Source organism: Pleurodeles waltl, chromosome 4_2 (genome assembly GCF_031143425.1).
Source record: "Pleurodeles waltl isolate 20211129_DDA chromosome 4_2, aPleWal1.hap1.20221129, whole genome shotgun sequence".
NCBI classification, from domain to species: domain Eukaryota; kingdom Metazoa; phylum Chordata; class Amphibia; order Caudata; family Salamandridae; genus Pleurodeles; species Pleurodeles waltl.
Window position 1 is genome coordinate 12,744,821 of NC_090443.1, and position 18,414 is coordinate 12,763,234.

Below are 18,414 nucleotides of genomic sequence, written 5' to 3' on the forward strand. Positions count from 1 at the left end.
AAAGACTAAAATGGGTATAAGAAGGGCACCCAAATCTACAGACTTTAGAAACACTTCTGGAATCAAGAGGAACCTCTGCCGGGAGAAGAGCTGTTAGCTGAGGAGGAAGTGCTGCCCTGCCTGTGACTGTGCTTTGTGGAGCTATCCTGCAGTTGCTGCTTCTGCCATAGTAAGAGGGCAAAGACTGGACTTTGTGTGCCTTCCATCTTGAGAAGAAATCTCCAAGGGCTTGATCTAGAGCTTGCCTCCTGTTGTTTGAAGTCTCAGGGACAGCAAAGACTTCTCTCTGCCAGCACCTGGAGCCTCTGGAGAGACTCCTACTCTGCCCTGTGGTGCCCATCCAGTTCCTGGGACCCTGAAAGGAGAAGCTGGCAGCCTAAAGACAAGAAAATCCACGCACAGAGCGCCTTGCGGGGAAAAGATCGACGCGAATCCGATCTGCGGCTGAAAAACGACGCGCCGCCCGCTCCGCAGCTGAGAAACGACGCTCGCAGGAAACACGACCGAAGAATCGACGCACGGAGCAGGAGAAACGACGCGCAGCATCGCTGACGGAGGCTGGGAGATCGCAACCTGCGCGGCTGGATCGTCAACTCATCGTGCGGCTGGATTTTTGACTCGAGTACCGCCGTGCGGAGTTATTTTCGACGCACGCCCGCCCGTGCGGGGTTATTTTTGACGCACACCAGGTACATTTTCACTCTAGCAGCGCTAGTGTGTTTTTAAAACTACTTAAAGACTCTTTTTGATTTTTAATTAATAACTTTACTTGTGTATGGTGGATTTTTGTCGTTTTGGTCTTGTTTTGTTTAGATAAATATTTCCTATTTTTCTAAACCTGTGTTGTCATTTTGTAGTGTTTTCATTGAGTTACTGTGTGTGTTGGTACAAATACTTTACGCCTAGCACTCTGAGGTTAAGCCTACTGCTCTGCCAAGCTACCAAGGGGGTAAGCAGGGGTTAGCTGAGGGTGATTCTCTTTTACCCTGACTAGAGTGAGGGTCTTTGCTTGAACAGGGGGTAACCTGACTGTCAACCAAGGACCCCATTTCTAACATTGGTGATCAGCGGTCGGGATTTGGACTTGTATTTGTGCCTGACATACAGTGATTAAGTGTACACTACTGTTTTGATCTCAGACCACTACGTGACCACATACTACTTGTTTGGTGATCTTTTGCTTTTTCTCTTAAGGACTCCTTTTTGTTCTACTTCCATGATTTTGCTGATCCCTTGACTGATTCTTTTTACTTCATTGGAAACTTATTTTCTGCCTTTGGAACTTTGCACTTGTGACCATCATGTCTCAATCTGGAGATGCAACAGCTGGAGCTGTGTTTGAAATGGAGAAACTGAAGGAGTACTCAGTTGCTCAATTGAAACAGTTCCTTAAAGATCTTGACTGTCCCACTAAGGGCTCCACCAGGGAGGGGGAGCTGCAAAAGGCACAGAGGGCCGGGGTGACAATCAAGAAGGCTGGAGGGCACACAGAGGAGGAGAATGTGGGTGGGGAAGTGCAGAGGATACACAGTGGTGTAGTGGAGGTACCTGTTACGCCTGGGGGGAGGGTCCCCAGGAGGGGTAGCAGGGTGTCATCCAAGGGTCTGACTCCTAAAGAGTTACAGGACAGACAGGCAGAAAGGGTTCGCCGGTTGGAGGCAGAAAAGTTGAGGATGCAAAGGGAGTGTGACAAGTGGGAAAGGGACTTCGAGATACAAAGGATGATTTATGCTTACAAGCTTAACTTGAAACCGCTGGAAGTCATGAGGGCTGAGTCCAGCTGGAATGGTGGCAGCAACAATTGTATATCCAGTGCTGCTGAAGAAGTGCACATGCCCAGAGATGTGGTGCCCTACTTGAAGGAGGCAGTTAACACACACCAGGAGGTTCAGGGGTATGAGGTAGCTCCAGTGATGCACAGGGTCCCTGAGGTGGATTGGGGAACTGGCATGGGGAGTCATATTCCTACTGGTGGGAGGGACACTCTACTGACTCTAGGTGAGAGTGACAGGGAGAGGGGTTCCCCCGAGGTAGAAGTCCTGGTTATGGAGTGTGAAGACATCCCAGAAGAGTGTGGGTTGAGTGTCAGGGACAGTCAGGTACTGTCTCACCAGTCTCAGGAGGGTGATGTGGGGTGCTTTTTCAAAGCAGAGTCACTGGATGGTTGGGTGAAGGGTACTTTGGTTAATTCATGTGAGGGGCTGAGTGATGTAATTGCTGGAGAGCATATGTCTAGTCCTTATTTTCCAGAGCTATGCCAACACCAGGTGGAGTGTGAGTTCTCTGACCCCAGGGAGCTTACAATGGAGGCAGACCTCTTGGTGAGTACCAGAGAGTCTGAAGAGGAATTTGGGGGTGCTCCTGAGAGGAGTGGTCTAGGTAGTTCCCAACCAGGTGAGGTAGGGAAGGATTGTAGTGTCCCAGGTAGGTCCCAGTGTAGTGGGATGGGTGAGGGACCCCATGTCCAGTCTCAGAGGAGAGGGAATGGGGATGGGTTGAGGCCCAAGGTGCCCGAGATCCGGTCCCAGGTCCTGGAGGGTTCCATGAGGGAACACCAGGAGGGGAGCCTAGCCTGTACCATAGGGCCATCTGTTGAGGGAGACCCCACCGTGTCAGGAGAACTTGGGGGGGTGGCTGTAGCCAGCGTCCCACCAGTTCTGGTGTCTGGCAGTACCACTCCTAGTGAGGGGGTGCAGAAGTCCAGACAGAGGGTTGAGAGGGGGTTGCGGACCCCAGTGGAGAACCTGGAGGGTCAGGGGTCAGCTCTGAGAGCAGAGCCCCCCAGGAATGACCTTGGTAAGACCATTTCGGGGTTGGGGGGAATCCAGACTCTGTCAGATGGGCAGAGGTCAGGAGACCTGCGCCAGCCAGACTCTTGTGTGGCCCTTGGGGACAGTGTGTCCCTTGAGGGGGGTAAGTGTGCCCCCCTGGAAGTCCTGGTGTGCCAGGCAGTGGTTCAACCGCAGGGTGGTGACCCTGGGTTGGATGACCAGGTTCAGAGGGTAAACTCTGACCTGGTGGGGGGGTAGGTATGCCCCCCAGGAAGTCCTGGGTTGCCAGGCAGTGGTCCAGTCTGTGGGTACAGACCCTGGACTGGAGGATCAGGTGCAGGGGATAAACCCTGACCTGAAGGGGTGGGCGGTTTGCCCAATCACCCCCCCCTGGTGTGACTTCAAGGGGTACTCTCCCTGAGGGGGGGTGCAGAACCCTGAGAGTAGGGACAGGGGAGAAAGAGCCTCACCCCTGGCCCCAGTGCAATCTAAGGGTACAGACCCTGGATTGGAAGGCCAGGTTCATGGTGTCATCCCTGACCTGGTGGAAGAGAGAGTGGTCAAAGGGTGCCAGGCACCTGGGGCTACCGCCCCCCACTCTCCACAGTCACAGTGGTTAGAGAGGCCTGAGGTCGGGCTCTCATCCCTGACAGTTGTCAGGGGTCACCGTGGCTTGCTGTCCTGGTGGACAGAGTTGCCCCTGGGGGGGGGGGAAACGAGAGTCACACCTCGGGGGTGGAGTGGGCAACACCACTGTGTTGGCCCTGGTGGTACTATCTGCCCATTGCAATTCATCTGTGAGCAAAGTAAAGTTAGGTGCTGCACAGATGGTGTCTGTAGATGTGGAGAAGGGTTCCCCATGGGTTAGCTTAGTGGGCCCTGAGAGTATGGACAGAGGGATCCAACTGGAGTCAGGAAGGCGTAGAACTGGAACATGCCCCTGCTGTTGTGGGCCTGGGTCCTTGTTCTATCGCCCCAATCAGGGAAGTACATCAAGGTATTGATTGTTCTCCCCTGGCTTTAGGCTGGTAGGGGGTCGTGTTGGACTTTTGCTTATGCAGGGTCATCCCCAGTCTTTTTGCCTCCTGCCTCCTATTTTTTTCTGACCTGTCGCTGTTGGCTTTTGAACTCTGAGCACTTTCCCAGTGCTAAAGTGCATATACTCTCTGTGTGAAATTGTATGTGATTGGTTTATCCATGATTGGCATATTTGATTTACTAGTAAGTCCCTAGTAAGGTGCACTAGAGGTGCCCAGGGCCTGTAAATCAAATGCTACTAGTGGGCCTGCAGCACTGGTTGTGCCACCCACATAAGTAGCTCTGTAATCATGTCTCAGACCTGCCACTGCAGTGTCTGTGTGTGTATTTTTACACTGTAAATTCGACTTGGCAAGTGTACCCACTTGCCAGGCCTAAACCTTCCCTTTTCTTACATGTGAGGCACCCCTAAGGTAGGCCCTAGGTAGCCCCAAGGGCAGGGTGCAGTGTATGGATAAGGTAGGACATATAGTAATGTGGTTTATATGTCCTGACAGTGAAATACTGCTAAATTCGTTTTTCACTGTTGCAAGGACTGTCTCTCTCATAGGATAATATGGGGGCTACCTTTAAATATGATTAAAGCGTAGATTCCCCTAGAGAGTAGATGGACATGTGGAGTTTGGGGTCCCTGAGCTCACAATTTAAAAATACATCTTTTAGTAAAGTTGATTTTAAGATTGTGCGTTTGAAAATGCCACTTTTAGAAAGTGAGCATTTTCTTGCTTAAACAATTCTGTGACTCTGCCTTGTTTGTGGATTCCCTGTCTGGGTCAGTTGACAGTTGGGTTGTTTTTCACCTCACACCAGACAGTGACACAAAGGGAGCTGGGGTGTAACCTGCATTTCCTGATTAGCCATCTCTGCTAAGAGGGAGGGGTGGAGTGGTCACTCTCATCTGAAAGGACTGTGCCTGCCTCTAACAATGCCGGCTCCAACCCCCTGGTGTGTGTCTGAGGCCTTGCCTGGGCAAGGCAGGATTTCACAAGTAGGTGTGAGTCCCCTTTGAAGAAAGGTGACTTCAAAGACTAAAATGGGTATAAGAAGGGCACCCAAATCTACAGACTTTAGAAACACTTCTGGAATCAAGAGGAACCTCTGCCGGGAGAAGAGCTGTTAGCTGAGGAGGAAGTGCTGCCCTGCCTGTGACTGTGCTTTGTGGAGCTATCCTGCAGTTGCTGCTTCTGCCAGAGTAAGAGGGCAAAGACTGGACTTTGTGTGCCTTCCATCTTGAGAAGAAATCTCCAAGGGCTTGATCTAGAGCTTGCCTCCTGTTGTTTGAAGTCTCAGGGACAGCAAAGACTTCTCTCTGCCAGCACCTGGAGCCTCTGGAGAGACTCCTACTCTGCCCTGTGGTGCCCATCCAGTTCCTGGGACCCTGAAAGGAGAAGCTGGCAGCCTAAAGACAAGAAAATCCACGCACAGAGCGCCTTGCGGGGAAAAGATCGACGCGAATCCGATCTGCGGCTGAAAAACGACGCGCCGCCCGCTCCGCAGCTGAGAAACGACGCTCGCAGGAAACGCGACCGAAGAATCGACGCACGGAGCAGGAGAAACGACGCGCAGCATCGCTGACGGAGGCTGGGAGATCGCAACCTGCGCGGCTGGATCGTCAACTCATCGTGCGGCTGGATTTTTGACTCGAGTACCGCCGTGCGGAGTTATTTTCGACGCACGCCCGCCCGTGCGGGGTTATTTTTTACGCACACCAGGTACATTTTCACTCTAGCAGCGCTAGTGTGTTTTTAAAACTACTTAAAGACTCTTTTTGATTTTTAATTAATAACTTTACTTGTGTATGGTGGATTTTTGTCGTTTTGGTCTTGTTTTGTTTAGATAAATATTTCCTATTTTTCTAAACCTGTGTTGTCATTTTGTAGTGTTTTCATTGAGTTACTGTGTGTGTTGGTACAAATACTTTACGCCTAGCACTCTGAGGTTAAGCCTACTGCTCTGCCAAGCTACCAAGGGGGTAAGCAGGGGTTAGCTGAGGGTGATTCTCTTTTACCCTGACTAGAGTGAGGGTCTTTGCTTGAACAGGGGGTAACCTGACTGTCAACCAAGGACCCCATTTCTAACAATGTTTATCTGCAGCTACACATGCCATCGAACGGAAAATGTCACTTACCCAGTGTACATCTGTTCGTGGGATGAGTCGCTGCAGATTCAAATGCGCCCACCGGCCTCCCCGGGAGCCTGTAGCCGTTTCGAAGTTGATCTTGAACATTTGTAAATTAGTAAATATATCACTTTAAACTACATTATGTACAGACATGTTTACTCCATTGCGTGGGCACTATTACTATAATACACAAATCCTACCTCACCCTCTGCGGGGAAAACAATCTAAGATGGCGTCGACGCCCATGCGCAATGGAGCTGAAAGGGGAGGAGTCCCTCGATCTCGTGACTCGAAAGACTTCTTCGAAGAAAAACAACTTGTAACACTCCGAGCCCAACACTAGATGGCGGGATGTGCAAAGCATGTGAATCTGCAGCGACTCATGCCACGGACAGATGTACACTGGGTAAGTGAGATTTTCCATATATATATATATATATATATATATATATATATATATATATATATATATATATATATATATATATATATATATATATATATATATATATATATATATATATATATTTACTCTGGTTTGAGCACCCACACAAGTGAGGCATCATTTTTATCGGGTGTCCAAGGGGTATGATGGGTGGTAGAAAATGTGTGGTTTACTTCTGTTTCTGGAAGAATATGCCACAGAAATGCAAGGAAAAATTGTGATTTGAGTCACATTTTGAGATTTGCAGGACGCTTTGGGTAAGAAAAATTTTTGAGGTCCGCATGAAGCACTCCACCTAGTACTACCCTGAGTGTTTAGTTTTCAAACCTTTCTAGAGTTGATAGATTTTCCCTAGGCAAAAAAGTGAGCAAACCACCAAGTATCTTACTTCTCTGATGTTCCAGACATTCAAATAGTGGAAGAAAGACCCCTCACTCCCCTACCTAGTTGGTGGCATGCTTCATCATTGGGGTCCCACCTGAGGCACCTAGACTCTCAGGGGTGTGCTTCAATGCTTGATTACAGCATAGTGTGTTTTTTTTTTTTTTTTTACATGAGTTGAGTTCCCAACAGAGAGAGAGAGTGCAATAAATACGTCTTGTGGATACCCGCCATTATTTTTACATATACATACTAGTTGGATTCGGCACGAGAGTGAGTGATGGTTCTATATATAAAATGTTATTAACAGGAGATTTCACAAAAATGAGATGCACTGTAAATAATTGAAAGGTCAAAAAACTGCACCAGTAGCTCATAGCTCGTGAGCTGTAAAGCCATGCCATGGCACCAACCGCTTTAAAGGCTATTCACACCCTTTCACACGTGACACACACGCGACCATTGACGCTGCCAGCTGCGGGCCCAACACATTGCAACACTCACAACCGCAGACTGCTCCATTCAAGGGCCCATCACTTTTATACGCCCACATAACTGATACAGCAGTTACACACTGGCTTGCAAAGTGTGTGGACTGATGATTGACTAGCAGTGTGTGTAGTGACCAGCAGCAAGTCACTTCTCACACACCATCCGTCCACGCTCACTGCCAGCCAAGCGTCAGACCACGCACAGCACCATCACATTATTTTTTTTTAACAAAAAAGAAAACACAAACCAATTGTAAGCAAATACAAAACTACAAACACAGCAGCTCTAACTAAATACATCCCACTAATGCAACCCGTGAAACTGAACAGAAAATATAAAACAATACAGATTGGGCAACGCTCATGGGAGCTCCTAAAAACTGTTTTGCATGTGGTACATTCTAAAACGTGCTGGCACACACAACCCTTGTTTAGAAGGACAATCAGGGCAGTGCATACTAGTCTTCTTCCTCATGTCTCGTCGCATACAGACTACATTTCTTACATGGATTGTTTTTATTGGGGTGTGGGAGGATTGAGATCAGCAAAGTGGTGCTCTTTCAATCTAGCCACATCCTCCACCAACTCTACGAACACTTGTGTGTTCCACTACAAAAAGACTGCCTATCACAGACTGCTGACACTGAACAAAAGTCATCTTTGACTTTGGAGAAGTATCCTTGAACACAACAAAAGCATTAAAGGTTGCCAAATGGAAGAGACGGATAGCCAACTTCTTATACCAAAAGTAAGCATTAAGAACAGCAGTGCAAGGTTCCAACCTCTGATCTGCTCAGTCTACACCACCCATGTGCTCCTTGTAGTCTAAAATGCACACAGGTTTGTGCACTTTAGCAACCTGACCCCAAACAGTCACAGGTGAAGTACTTTCATTACGGATGGTAGTCAACATGTAGGCATCTCTCCTGTCTGCAAATGTCGCAGCTAGCAGTTCATCACTACACAAGGCACTGCACTGTCCCCTCTCAAGTTTTTTTTTTTTTGTTTTTGTTTTGGTAAACAAGTAAGCTTCTTTGGATAACCTTTTCTGTTAGAGTGGACTTTTCCACAAGGAAGTGTCCACTTTCAACAATTCCCTGAATAATTGCACACCAGTGTAGAAGTTATCTAGGTACAAATTGTGACCTTTGTCAAAAAGTCCTCTACCAAATTCCCACACAATCTTCTCACTAACTCCAAAGGTGGACAAACAACCAGAGGTGTAATAGTGGTCGCTGTGTAGACCAGGAAATTAAAGAGCATTTACATCTTAATTCCATAACCTACTCTCTTGCCAGCAATTTACTGCCTAAAAACCACATGGCCCTTGAACAGGACCAAAGACTCATCCACAGCTATTTCTTTCCCTGGAACATAGATATCTGAAAATTGATCTGCAAAGTCTTAAGAAGATAGTAACAATCTGGGTGATCTTGTAGCAACGCTAAAGCATTATCAACAAAATGTAGCATCTGAAGCAAAAGCAAATACCTATCATGACTCCTGATTGCAGGAAAAATGGTTGTTGCCATCAAGGGACTGGTTAGACCAGTATGAAGACAGCACAGCTTCCTTATCAAGCTCATTGAAAGAAGTTAAACCTATTATCTTCTTCAACTCTTCCAGATTTGTCGGAGTCCACCAGGTAGCTCTAGAGCAGGGCTTAAGGTCTGGCACTGTTGTCTCTCAAATTCTGTTCAGCATACGTATTAGTCTTTTCAACAGTCTCACCCAAAAATACATCATTCATAAACAACGGAAAGAAATTTGTAGGCACAAAGTTTTCAGTGTTTACTGTACACTCTGTGATATCAGTAAAGGCAGGCTATGCTGGCTGCACCATGTTTGGGGCAGCCACCAGTTCAGCTCTTCCAGGGGCAAGCCTTTCAACCCCAGGCTGCAATCCAGATGCCTTGTGCTGCACTATCGGCACATCAGTGTCCTCCTCTAAAACAGGCACTTCATCCGCACGGAGGGTGGCTTCATCATCAGATGATTCCTCTGTCAGAAAATTCACTGCCAGAATCTTGCACCTCCTTCTCTGCGTCAGTTGCAGAGTCAGTTTCATAATCATGGTCCGGGGAAGATTCAAATAGCTTGCTAACAGGCTGCTGAGCAGTCATTTTGCAGCTAGCCATAATACTAATAAAAGTAACTTGACAAATAAATCATCAATAATCAACACTGTGTAAAATAGGTTGTAAACAAAGTGTGGCTTTATCAAAAAGTCCTTTATACTAAAAAAAAAAAAAATGCCGTTCGCTTGCCAGAGACATCTAGATTCACTATCACCTACTCTGCACAGATGCACCAAGCAACAACGATATCCCACTAAAAAGGAAAAACAAAAATAAAATTACACATAAGACAACACAATACACATAGTGCACAAATCCAAGGAGACTTTCACACACAATAAAACATAAGCTAAATTTGCTGCTATCATTACACCATTTAAAAAAAAAAAAAAAAAACTAATTCATGCATGGCAATGATACTCATTGGGTGTAAGCAGTACGAAAAAGGTTTTCTGAACAAACACCTGCAACTATGCAAACCGCAGATCTGCTATGGCTGGGACAGCAAGCAGGAGTCACACCAAAGGAATAAAAAGCTTTGCACTACAATACAAAGGAGCAATAAAACATTATGACCCCAAATGTAAATTTAATCGCCAGTCCACACATCCTCTTCCCCTTCCCCCCCCCCCACCAAACATTCAAAAACTTTCTCTTGTGTCTAGTGGTTTCTGAGATGGGCCTTAAAATAGGCCAAAATAATGCTCCCAAATAGGGAGTGACCTTTCCCCAATGGGCTGCTCCCCAACTGTTGCCACAATAAATATCCTTGGTGGACTAGTGGGATCTGCCCCCGCTTCCCAAAGAGGAGCAATTCCCCCCCCCCCCCCCCCCCCCCCCCCCCAAAAAAAAGGGGCTGCTCCCTAGATATATTCACAATAAATATCCCTGGTGATCTAGTGGTTTCTTCCCCACCCCAAGTGGGGCAGAAACTGACAAAATACATGCCCCTAACAGGGAGCAACCCATCCCCTAGACACTGTTCCCCAAATATCACCACAATAAATATTCCTAGTGCCTACTGGGCAGATCGACCTAAAAAAAGGCCGATCAAAACCCAAGGAGGCAGAAACTGCCAAAACACATGCTCCCAAAAGGGATGCGACACTTTCCCAGGGGGCCGCACCCCAAAAATCAATTATTAAAAATCAAACAATTCTCTGGTGTCTAGTGGGCATTCCTGCTGCACGATTGTGGCCCCATACGCAACTGTGCAGCAGGAATGCACACTAAAGAGACATCGGAGGAAAGAAAAACCCTTCCACTCCCCCCTCCCCCCCCCCTCCATGTATCTGTGTTGTCCCTGATCCCCCTCCCTGACCCCAAACTCACCTCTAATCCCCTGGATGTGCTGGAAACAATTGTCTTCCAGCACGTCCCACCATCTTTTTATGATAGTGGCGCTCTAACCTCATCAGATGCCTGAGGGGTTGAGGGGGTGCACAAGGGTGTCCCAGGGTGGGGGGGGGGAGGGGAGCGCCAGTGCTTCCCCTGTGGGTGGTTGCCAGGACAGCCAGGAGCTGTCTGACGCACACGCCCACCTTGTCGCCCAACACACAGAAAAGGGTTAAAAATTACATACAGATTTTTGTTCAAGGAAAGACCAGTTGAAAATAGAAGGGAAATTGAGGAACCTCTCATGCTTGGAATTTGTTTAGTGTTGAAAGACGACCAACCAAAGGTGAATATTTAACTTATAGTAGTGTAAAAGCCTATGACGGACTGTCCTTTCAGCAGCCTCACTTGTTAGCATTGTGTTCTTTAGGTAAGTGTTCTGAAACCTCTTTCATGCATGATCAGATAAATTGAGCTGTGGAGGCACCAACAGGTGAATTGGGACATGTTTATCTACAATGAAAAGGTTGCAATGGAAACTAGAGCAACGCTCGAATGACCATGGAATTTAGTGACGTAAACCGCTGTAACGCTCTCAACAGCAAACTAGGGTGATTGCAGAGAGCTAAAAAGGCCAACTCCACTGATCATAACAGACGTGGCCTGGCGAAAGCACAGTGTGTTCAAAATCCTTGATCTGGCTGAGACAACGAAGAACACTTTGCAAGCCCTCTTCATGAAGAGAACAAGATAACCTACTTCCCTTGAGGACATTGCACAGTATTATCCAAGATTCCTTTGAAACAACAACACTTCCCCGAAAATACGGACATCTCTATCTCTATTTCTATTTAAGTTGTTGAGCTCCCAACACTTTTGCTGGGTGGCTGGAATAATTAAAGCCTGAAAACTCAAAGTTGAACATTGTCCAGCATCTGAAAACATTGTGCACACACCCCTAACAGGGTAGCGTGATACCCACGTGGGCTAGCACTTCAGCACCACACACTGGTGGGTAGTAAGCCCAATATAAATATGAACTATAATGTGACCACCTTGGCAGGCTTACTCGTGATATCCCAACGGTTATTAATGCATGCCTTCAAAAAGACACTGCAACCAGGGCATTCAAGCATGCCATTATAACTGCTGGTAAAGAAGTAGACTGATGACTACTTGGAACTGGTGACCTATCAGTCCATCTCATAGCTACACATTCCAGATAAGCTTATGGAGAGAGCGACGAGCTTCAGTACTCTAAGAAAGCCAACTACATACTACATGATCGACAGTAAATTATTTGCACAGCTCAGGGGCACAGACCCCGCCCCAGATCCTGACCATATCTGGATTCATATCGACCTCTCCAGTTTGGGACGTGGTTGACAATGAAATTATTTTGTATTGGAGAACAAAAGGTCTGGGATCACAAGGATTCATCCAAACTGCTGCAAGCCGTTTTCATTACCCAGTCCTATCAGGTCATAGTCGACAGGTGGTGTTGCCAGTTAACTTAGGGCCTAGCACCTTGCCCCAGTGCTTTCTTCCTTTCGCTTTTTTTTATTTTTTAGGATACTCTCGATTGGCTTAATACCATGACAATTCCAGTTTCAAACGTTCACGGGCAATACCCAACACCTTGTAAGATTGAAAAACAATATATACCAGCACCTCAAAATGTCCAAGACGCACATGCTTGGCTGAACAGCTGCAGCGCCCGAGCTGCACAAATACTGATCTGTTCGTAATTTGGTGTCCGTACTGGAAAAAATGTTTTTTCCCATAACTGAGAAGATTGAGGATTCTATCTTCTCCTCTCCAAATATAGGGATAATTGTGCCGATTGGTTTCGTGCAGAGCTATCCTCGTTTCATCAGAGATCACAACTGTCATAAAAAATTACGTCAAGCTCATGATGTTGAGAGGTGGCCTCCCTTTCTTGGAGGGGAGTTGCTGCTTTGAACTTGCAAGTGCTATGCCGAGTGGATGGCAGTTGCATAATACTGGGCCCCAAAGCTACGACTCTATAAGTATGGGCATATTAAAAAAAAAAACAACCAGACTATGTTTGAATAAAGGTGCATATAGTAATTAAATAAATGTGTCACCTGATTAATGCCATCTATTTGCATTTAAATCTTCCTACCCTGTTAATCAATTTGGTTTCTTCATTTTTTTGAGAGACTGTTGAGACAAGTTTTTCCTTTATCCAATGGGTAATGAACTGAGCGGGACAGCGTTGTTTCACAATGTTTTGTTTTGCGGTGGGCTTTATGGTAGCAGTTATATCTGCTATCAATCTAGACGTCAGAAACGTAAAAACACATTTCAGTAAGTTTTTTTTTAGCATTGGCAAAGCCTGCTGTTTCTTGTACCTGTGCCATGGCTAAGGTAGCTTTGACTGTTATCTACCTGGGCCCACGACACCTATCCTGCCTTAATTACACTCTGATGGAATGGCGCGGTCCTCTAGGGTTCTGAAAGGGTCAGGTTTGAATTGTTACTCTGTGTACCGTCTCATATTGGAGCACCATATCCTGTTTTTATTTTGTGTAGCTTACACTATTTTAAGTGTTGTTCTCCAGCTAAATGTACTGCTGATTTAACATATTGCTAACTCGGAAAAACGGTAAATGATGCCTTTTTTAGTGCATCTCTTCTTATTTATTTGTTTTGGGAAATAAGAACGTTTATATAAATCATAAACTACAAGACTGAAAGCAGAGTAGTTTGTAAATGTCACCAGACCCCCGAGTTGACCATATTATACGTGACACCCGTTATGTATTGATTTTATATTACATGTTTTTGTGTGTGGGGGGCAGGTACCTGGGGAAAAAGCAATCTGTTTTCTTCATAGTGTAGCTAACAATAGGCACTGATTTGGATTTGCATGTTTATTCTTTGTTTGCCTTTCTTGAATAAATTGTTAATAAACCAACGTGCAAGGGTGGGTGTCCATTAATTTAGGCGTTTCTGTGGCTACTGACTTGCCGCATAATTATACAGTTACTGCTTTGGCCACATAATTTGCAAATTTTACCAAAAAGTTTAGTCTCAAATGGATACAAAAATACTACTTTTAGAGAATGTTGTGAATGACTTCCCCTATGTTACTGATCTCCATGAGATAAGTTTTTATTCCACTATATTTTGTGTAATAAAAGCACCAACACGTGTTAAAATAAAGTAAATGAGTATGTTCTGTTTTCACATTACTTTTTCATAATGTATATAGTTGAAGTGGTTTCTGACTTTACGCCATTACTTTCTCCTATCTTCTCCAGTCTATTGCCAGAACTTTGCTCCAAACTTCAAAGAGAGTGAGATGAATGCAATCGCTGCAGACATGTGCACTAATGCGCGTCGCGTGGTGCGCAAGAGCTGGATCCCTAAATTGAAGCTTCTAATGGCTGAGGGTGACACTTACACAAGCTTCATCAACGATACTGGCAAGCTGGAGCCGGATCTCATGGGAGTGGACCACAGCTTTGACGCTGCTGGCTCAGAAGTGGACGCCGCAGCTGCCAATGCTGCTGAAGCCCTGCAGTAATGCGATTAAAAAACAATTGCATTGCAAGATGCAGTGCTTCCACCCCCTCCACCAGTGTCACACTACTCCATTTATTTTTTGTTTTCTCTCGGAAATAGTGTCTGGGAGATGTGCACCATACCTTTCAAAAGAAACAAATATGTGGTCTGGGTGTTGCAGGCATTAGAGAGGTGTGTTGGAAACTGAGTGGTGGAGAGGAGAAGCTCCCTTCAAATGTGTCGTTTGGTCGCAGCTCCAGCCCCAACATCCCCTCCAACCCCCAACCCCTTCCCTGTTCTGTGGACGTTTTGCACTCCGGGAAGTTGGTCATCGGCTGGAAATGTAGACTGCTTTTTGAATGCAGACGATTTTTTAATGTGTAAAAAGGATTTTAAAAAGTACGTTTGCTGATGGAGTGAAAAAACTGAAATATAAACCCCACGGGGCAAAAAGCACCAGAGAGCGAGTGAGACCTAAAGGGAAAATGTGAAAATGTTAACATGTGCTTCTTTTAAGCTTCTTCCTGAAAAGACTGTCTGCCTTCAAAAAAAAGTAAGCAATCGAACTTCTCCAAGAGGGCTGGGTGATAGCTTTTATTTTTGTACCTTTTTTGGGGGAGGGGGGAGAGGGGCAAGAAAGAGCCTTGTTGTTTTTTTCTTCTTTTTGCTTGGGTGGGAGGGGGGGACGTTTTCTTGCTTTACACTGAATTCCAAGATATGTTGCTCTTTATGTACTTGTGACTGAAGCTGGGTTATGACGCTCTGGTTTTACTAGGGCTTCTCCAAACGTTTTGTTTTTCTACTAGCACCAAAGTTTTTATTTGGCAAAGAGTTTGCACACTTTGTAAATTCATTCGCTCCTCCCACAGTGAACACATTTTTTGAGTTGTTTTCTATGCCGTCATCAACATGAGAAGGCTCATGGGTTGTGGTACCTTCTCTCTGGCCATTATCTAGATGACCTGAAGAGGATGCAGGCGAGATATTTGGTGGGTTAAATATATCTGTTGAACTCCAATAGTTTGAGGGTTATCTATGACCTGTATATTGGGCTGACCTGCAACAAAACACCTAGTTTATTCTACGCTGCAGCTTGGGGAGGTGCTTAAGAAAAGGGACTTTATTTTTAGAGAGAAAAAAGAAAATATGTTAGAAAAAAACAATAATCTGATAGAGAATAGATATATTTTTTACATTCCCTCCAAATAGCTAGTTGGAGTTCTTCCGTTGACATCTTTTATTTCCTCGAGTCACAGTTAAAACGTTGACTGTCTCTATGATGTCCTTAAAGTATTGGTCTAGTGTGCTTGCAGTCTTCAAAGCGGACAGGTCATTAAGTTTGGAGGTGTAATAAGGGGGACACGCTGGTAGCATTGGTAAACAAGCAGACTGTCCCTAGCTCAGGTGCCAACCATATCAGCACTGAGCCAGTTACTTTGCACCCCCTTTTCTGTTGCCTTGTCACTTTGCTTTGCCCTCCTTTATGTTTGTCTGTTGTGTTGCCTCAGTTTTGTTCTGCTGTTGCTCTGTATCATTTTCTTGTCACGTTCCTGGTTCACAAACATCTTGCCCGTTCCATGCAGACATTGCCTGGGCAGAGTTGTCCTTTTGCTCTTTCAAGCGCTCCGGATGTTTTTGCTGTTAATGTGTTTTCTTTACTAATCGTTAGCTCTTTTTACTGCTGATTGTGCTGAGACAACACGGTGTTTTTATTGTATGAAACATATTTTTGTCTATTTTAAATGAATTTGGATTTTTGTTTCCAGTCTGATTAAAGCATTTTTAAGATAAGTGCTCTTCCCCACCCTTTCATTTTCATTGCAGCTACATCACTCAAACCATTTGCAGAAGGATTTTTTTTCTTCCAAACAGTGTTCCCAAAGGCTTGCATGTATATTCCAGTTTATGCCTGAGCGTGATTTTCATTTGTTTTTAAATTGCTTTGTTGTCACTGTAGGTGTAGTGCTTTGCAGACCCTCCACAGTGGGCTGTGTTAATTCAGCAGCACTTGCACAACCAGCCAACGGATGTCTATGCAGGTAATGACCTCCGCATCCACAAGCGGCTCTTATTTTACAAACACCACTTGGCCTGGCCTTCTGGTGTCTTTGGCCGAATAGTGCATAGTTATCATTCCCTTTAGGCTGGTAATGCAGTAGCATACCTAGTCATACCCATCAGATGTCACTGTAAATGGTATACCACTTCTCACCCAAGCCTTCATTAGTGGTATATTTTAGCCTTTGTCATGACCTCTGGTGTCACTTGTAGATCCCCATCCATTATTGTAGCAGTACCCCCAGTCATAGTAAGAGCAGGGCAATACATACTCTCCTTCTCAAAGACTGTTTTTTTCAGCAGCAGCCTGCAATCCTATTATCCAGATTATTAGGGTAAAATGCCCTGTTTTCACGAGAGCCGCTGGTGTGGCTATGATGCTGCCAGCAATTGTGCATTCATTAGTCAAGCATATATCCTGTATGCACTATGGATGGCTCTTACTTTTGTTACTTACAATGCATTCCAAGCTGTAGCCAGCACATGTTGCCCATTAGCACCACTTGGTTTCCCATCCCAAGTAGAGTTTTTTTATTTTAGCTGCACCCCCAGGGTCTGCACAAATTAGTGTAAGGCCAGCACTTGGAACGGAACCCCTGATATTGTTATTTATGCATCGGTCTGTGTCTAGACTGACCAGTGCCATTCTAAAATCAGCCCTCAACACAGATCATCAGGTGTCGCTTTTGACTAGATAATGGGCTATCCCAGTGAAAGGAAGTGCCTTTCTCACAAAGAGCAGAGGCAACATCCTTGTATTTCAGCACCAGGATACCATCCCGAGCGATAGTGTGCCCTACAGATCTGCTTAACTTAACATGGCAAACTCCCTATTCCAGTATTGCTGTGCTTAGCAGTAAACAGACTCAATGATTAGTAGTCACTCTGCTTTAACCGTTGTGATGCTAGTCTCCTACTAATGCAGGCCTTGAAGAAGGGTGCTGCTTTACTCTTCCTGGATTCTTGCCTTTTGTTGGTTTTGCTTTGCTTGCTGTTTTGTTTCCATTCATCTTGCAGCACAATATGTGATCATACCCCGTTTAGTCTGTGTACCCCCTTTAAGGGTGTCTTTCCTCCACTCCCATACACTCAACTGCAGTTGTGTGGCCAGTCATTCTTCCCCTTCACTTTGTCCTCCTCAGCTGCACCACCAGTCACATCGAGGACAGTCTACCTGGCCCCGTTGCAAGATCCAGTGTGATTTGTTAATACCACAGACACACTGCGTAGGTTTCTGGATTCACAGAAAAACCTGGCAGTCCTGTGTTTGGTAGATTATTGGGCACCATCCCGAGGTTGTAGAACATCCCACTTGAACAAGATCACTACTGCTGCAAACCATGAAACCAGAAATTATGTTACCTATCTTTAAGGCTTTAATCTGACGCTAAGAAGACCAGCACAGTGGCTTTCTTAAGGCTCAGAGAAGTAAGACTGAGGCTATGATCTAAAAGCTAGCAGTGAAGTTGTAAATGAGGCCGGTAAATCGAGGAGGGAGGCTGTAATCTGAGGCTGGAAAGACGCAAAGTGAGGTAATTTTAGATTGGATAGACAAATTGTAATCTTAAAGTCAGGAAGCCTGTGAGACAGTATATTATCAGGGCTGGGAGGACCAAAAGTGAGGTTGTAGTTGTAGACTAGCACTCAAGAGTAAGTCTTCAATTTGAGGCTAAGTCCCAGTAATGAGGTGGTAATCAAAGGTGAGCCTGGTTGAGTGATTGTCTAGGATGGAGGCTCTGATATGTGGTTAAATTGACCAGTAGCCAACAGCCTTCATCTGGGTTAGTCTGGGGGAGGAAGCATGTGTGATATTGTAATCCAAGTGTAGACCAAAGTCCACACTAATCGACGGTATGAGGATGTTATATGTGCATTTGAGGGCCCACAACTGAAGGTGTAATATGAGACTAGGAGGCTTTGATCGAAAGGAGGAGGGCCCCAGGAATGCTGCTGTAATTTGAGACTGTGAGGCCTAAGAGCCAAGGTATAATCTACAGTGGGGAAGCCCAAGAGTGAGACACTTGAGACTGTGAGGACCATGAGTGAAGCAGTAATCTAGTGATGGAAATCACAGTAGCAAGTGTGCATTCTAAAGTAGTCCAGACAGATCTGTACTCAGTGCCATGGGAGTCGAGCAGCAGTCTATTGACAAGGCCCAAACAGG

The 18,414-nt window shown here is 45.6% G+C and overlaps 1 protein-coding gene across 2 annotated transcripts in view; it reads left to right on the top strand.

The window, feature by feature from the left end:
• Positions 1 to 18,042, top strand: part of NACC1 (nucleus accumbens associated 1) — a 90,439-nt gene extending 72,397 nt beyond the window's left edge. For both annotated transcript variants that reach the window (XM_069230402.1, XM_069230401.1), the window contains exon 6: positions 13,949 to 18,042. In XM_069230402.1, the coding sequence (XP_069086503.1) occupies positions 13,949 to 14,214 (266 nt within the window). In that variant the 3' untranslated portion in view covers positions 14,215 to 18,042. The remainder of the gene's footprint in view (positions 1 to 13,948) is intronic.
• Positions 18,043 to 18,414: the final 372 nt, after the last annotated feature.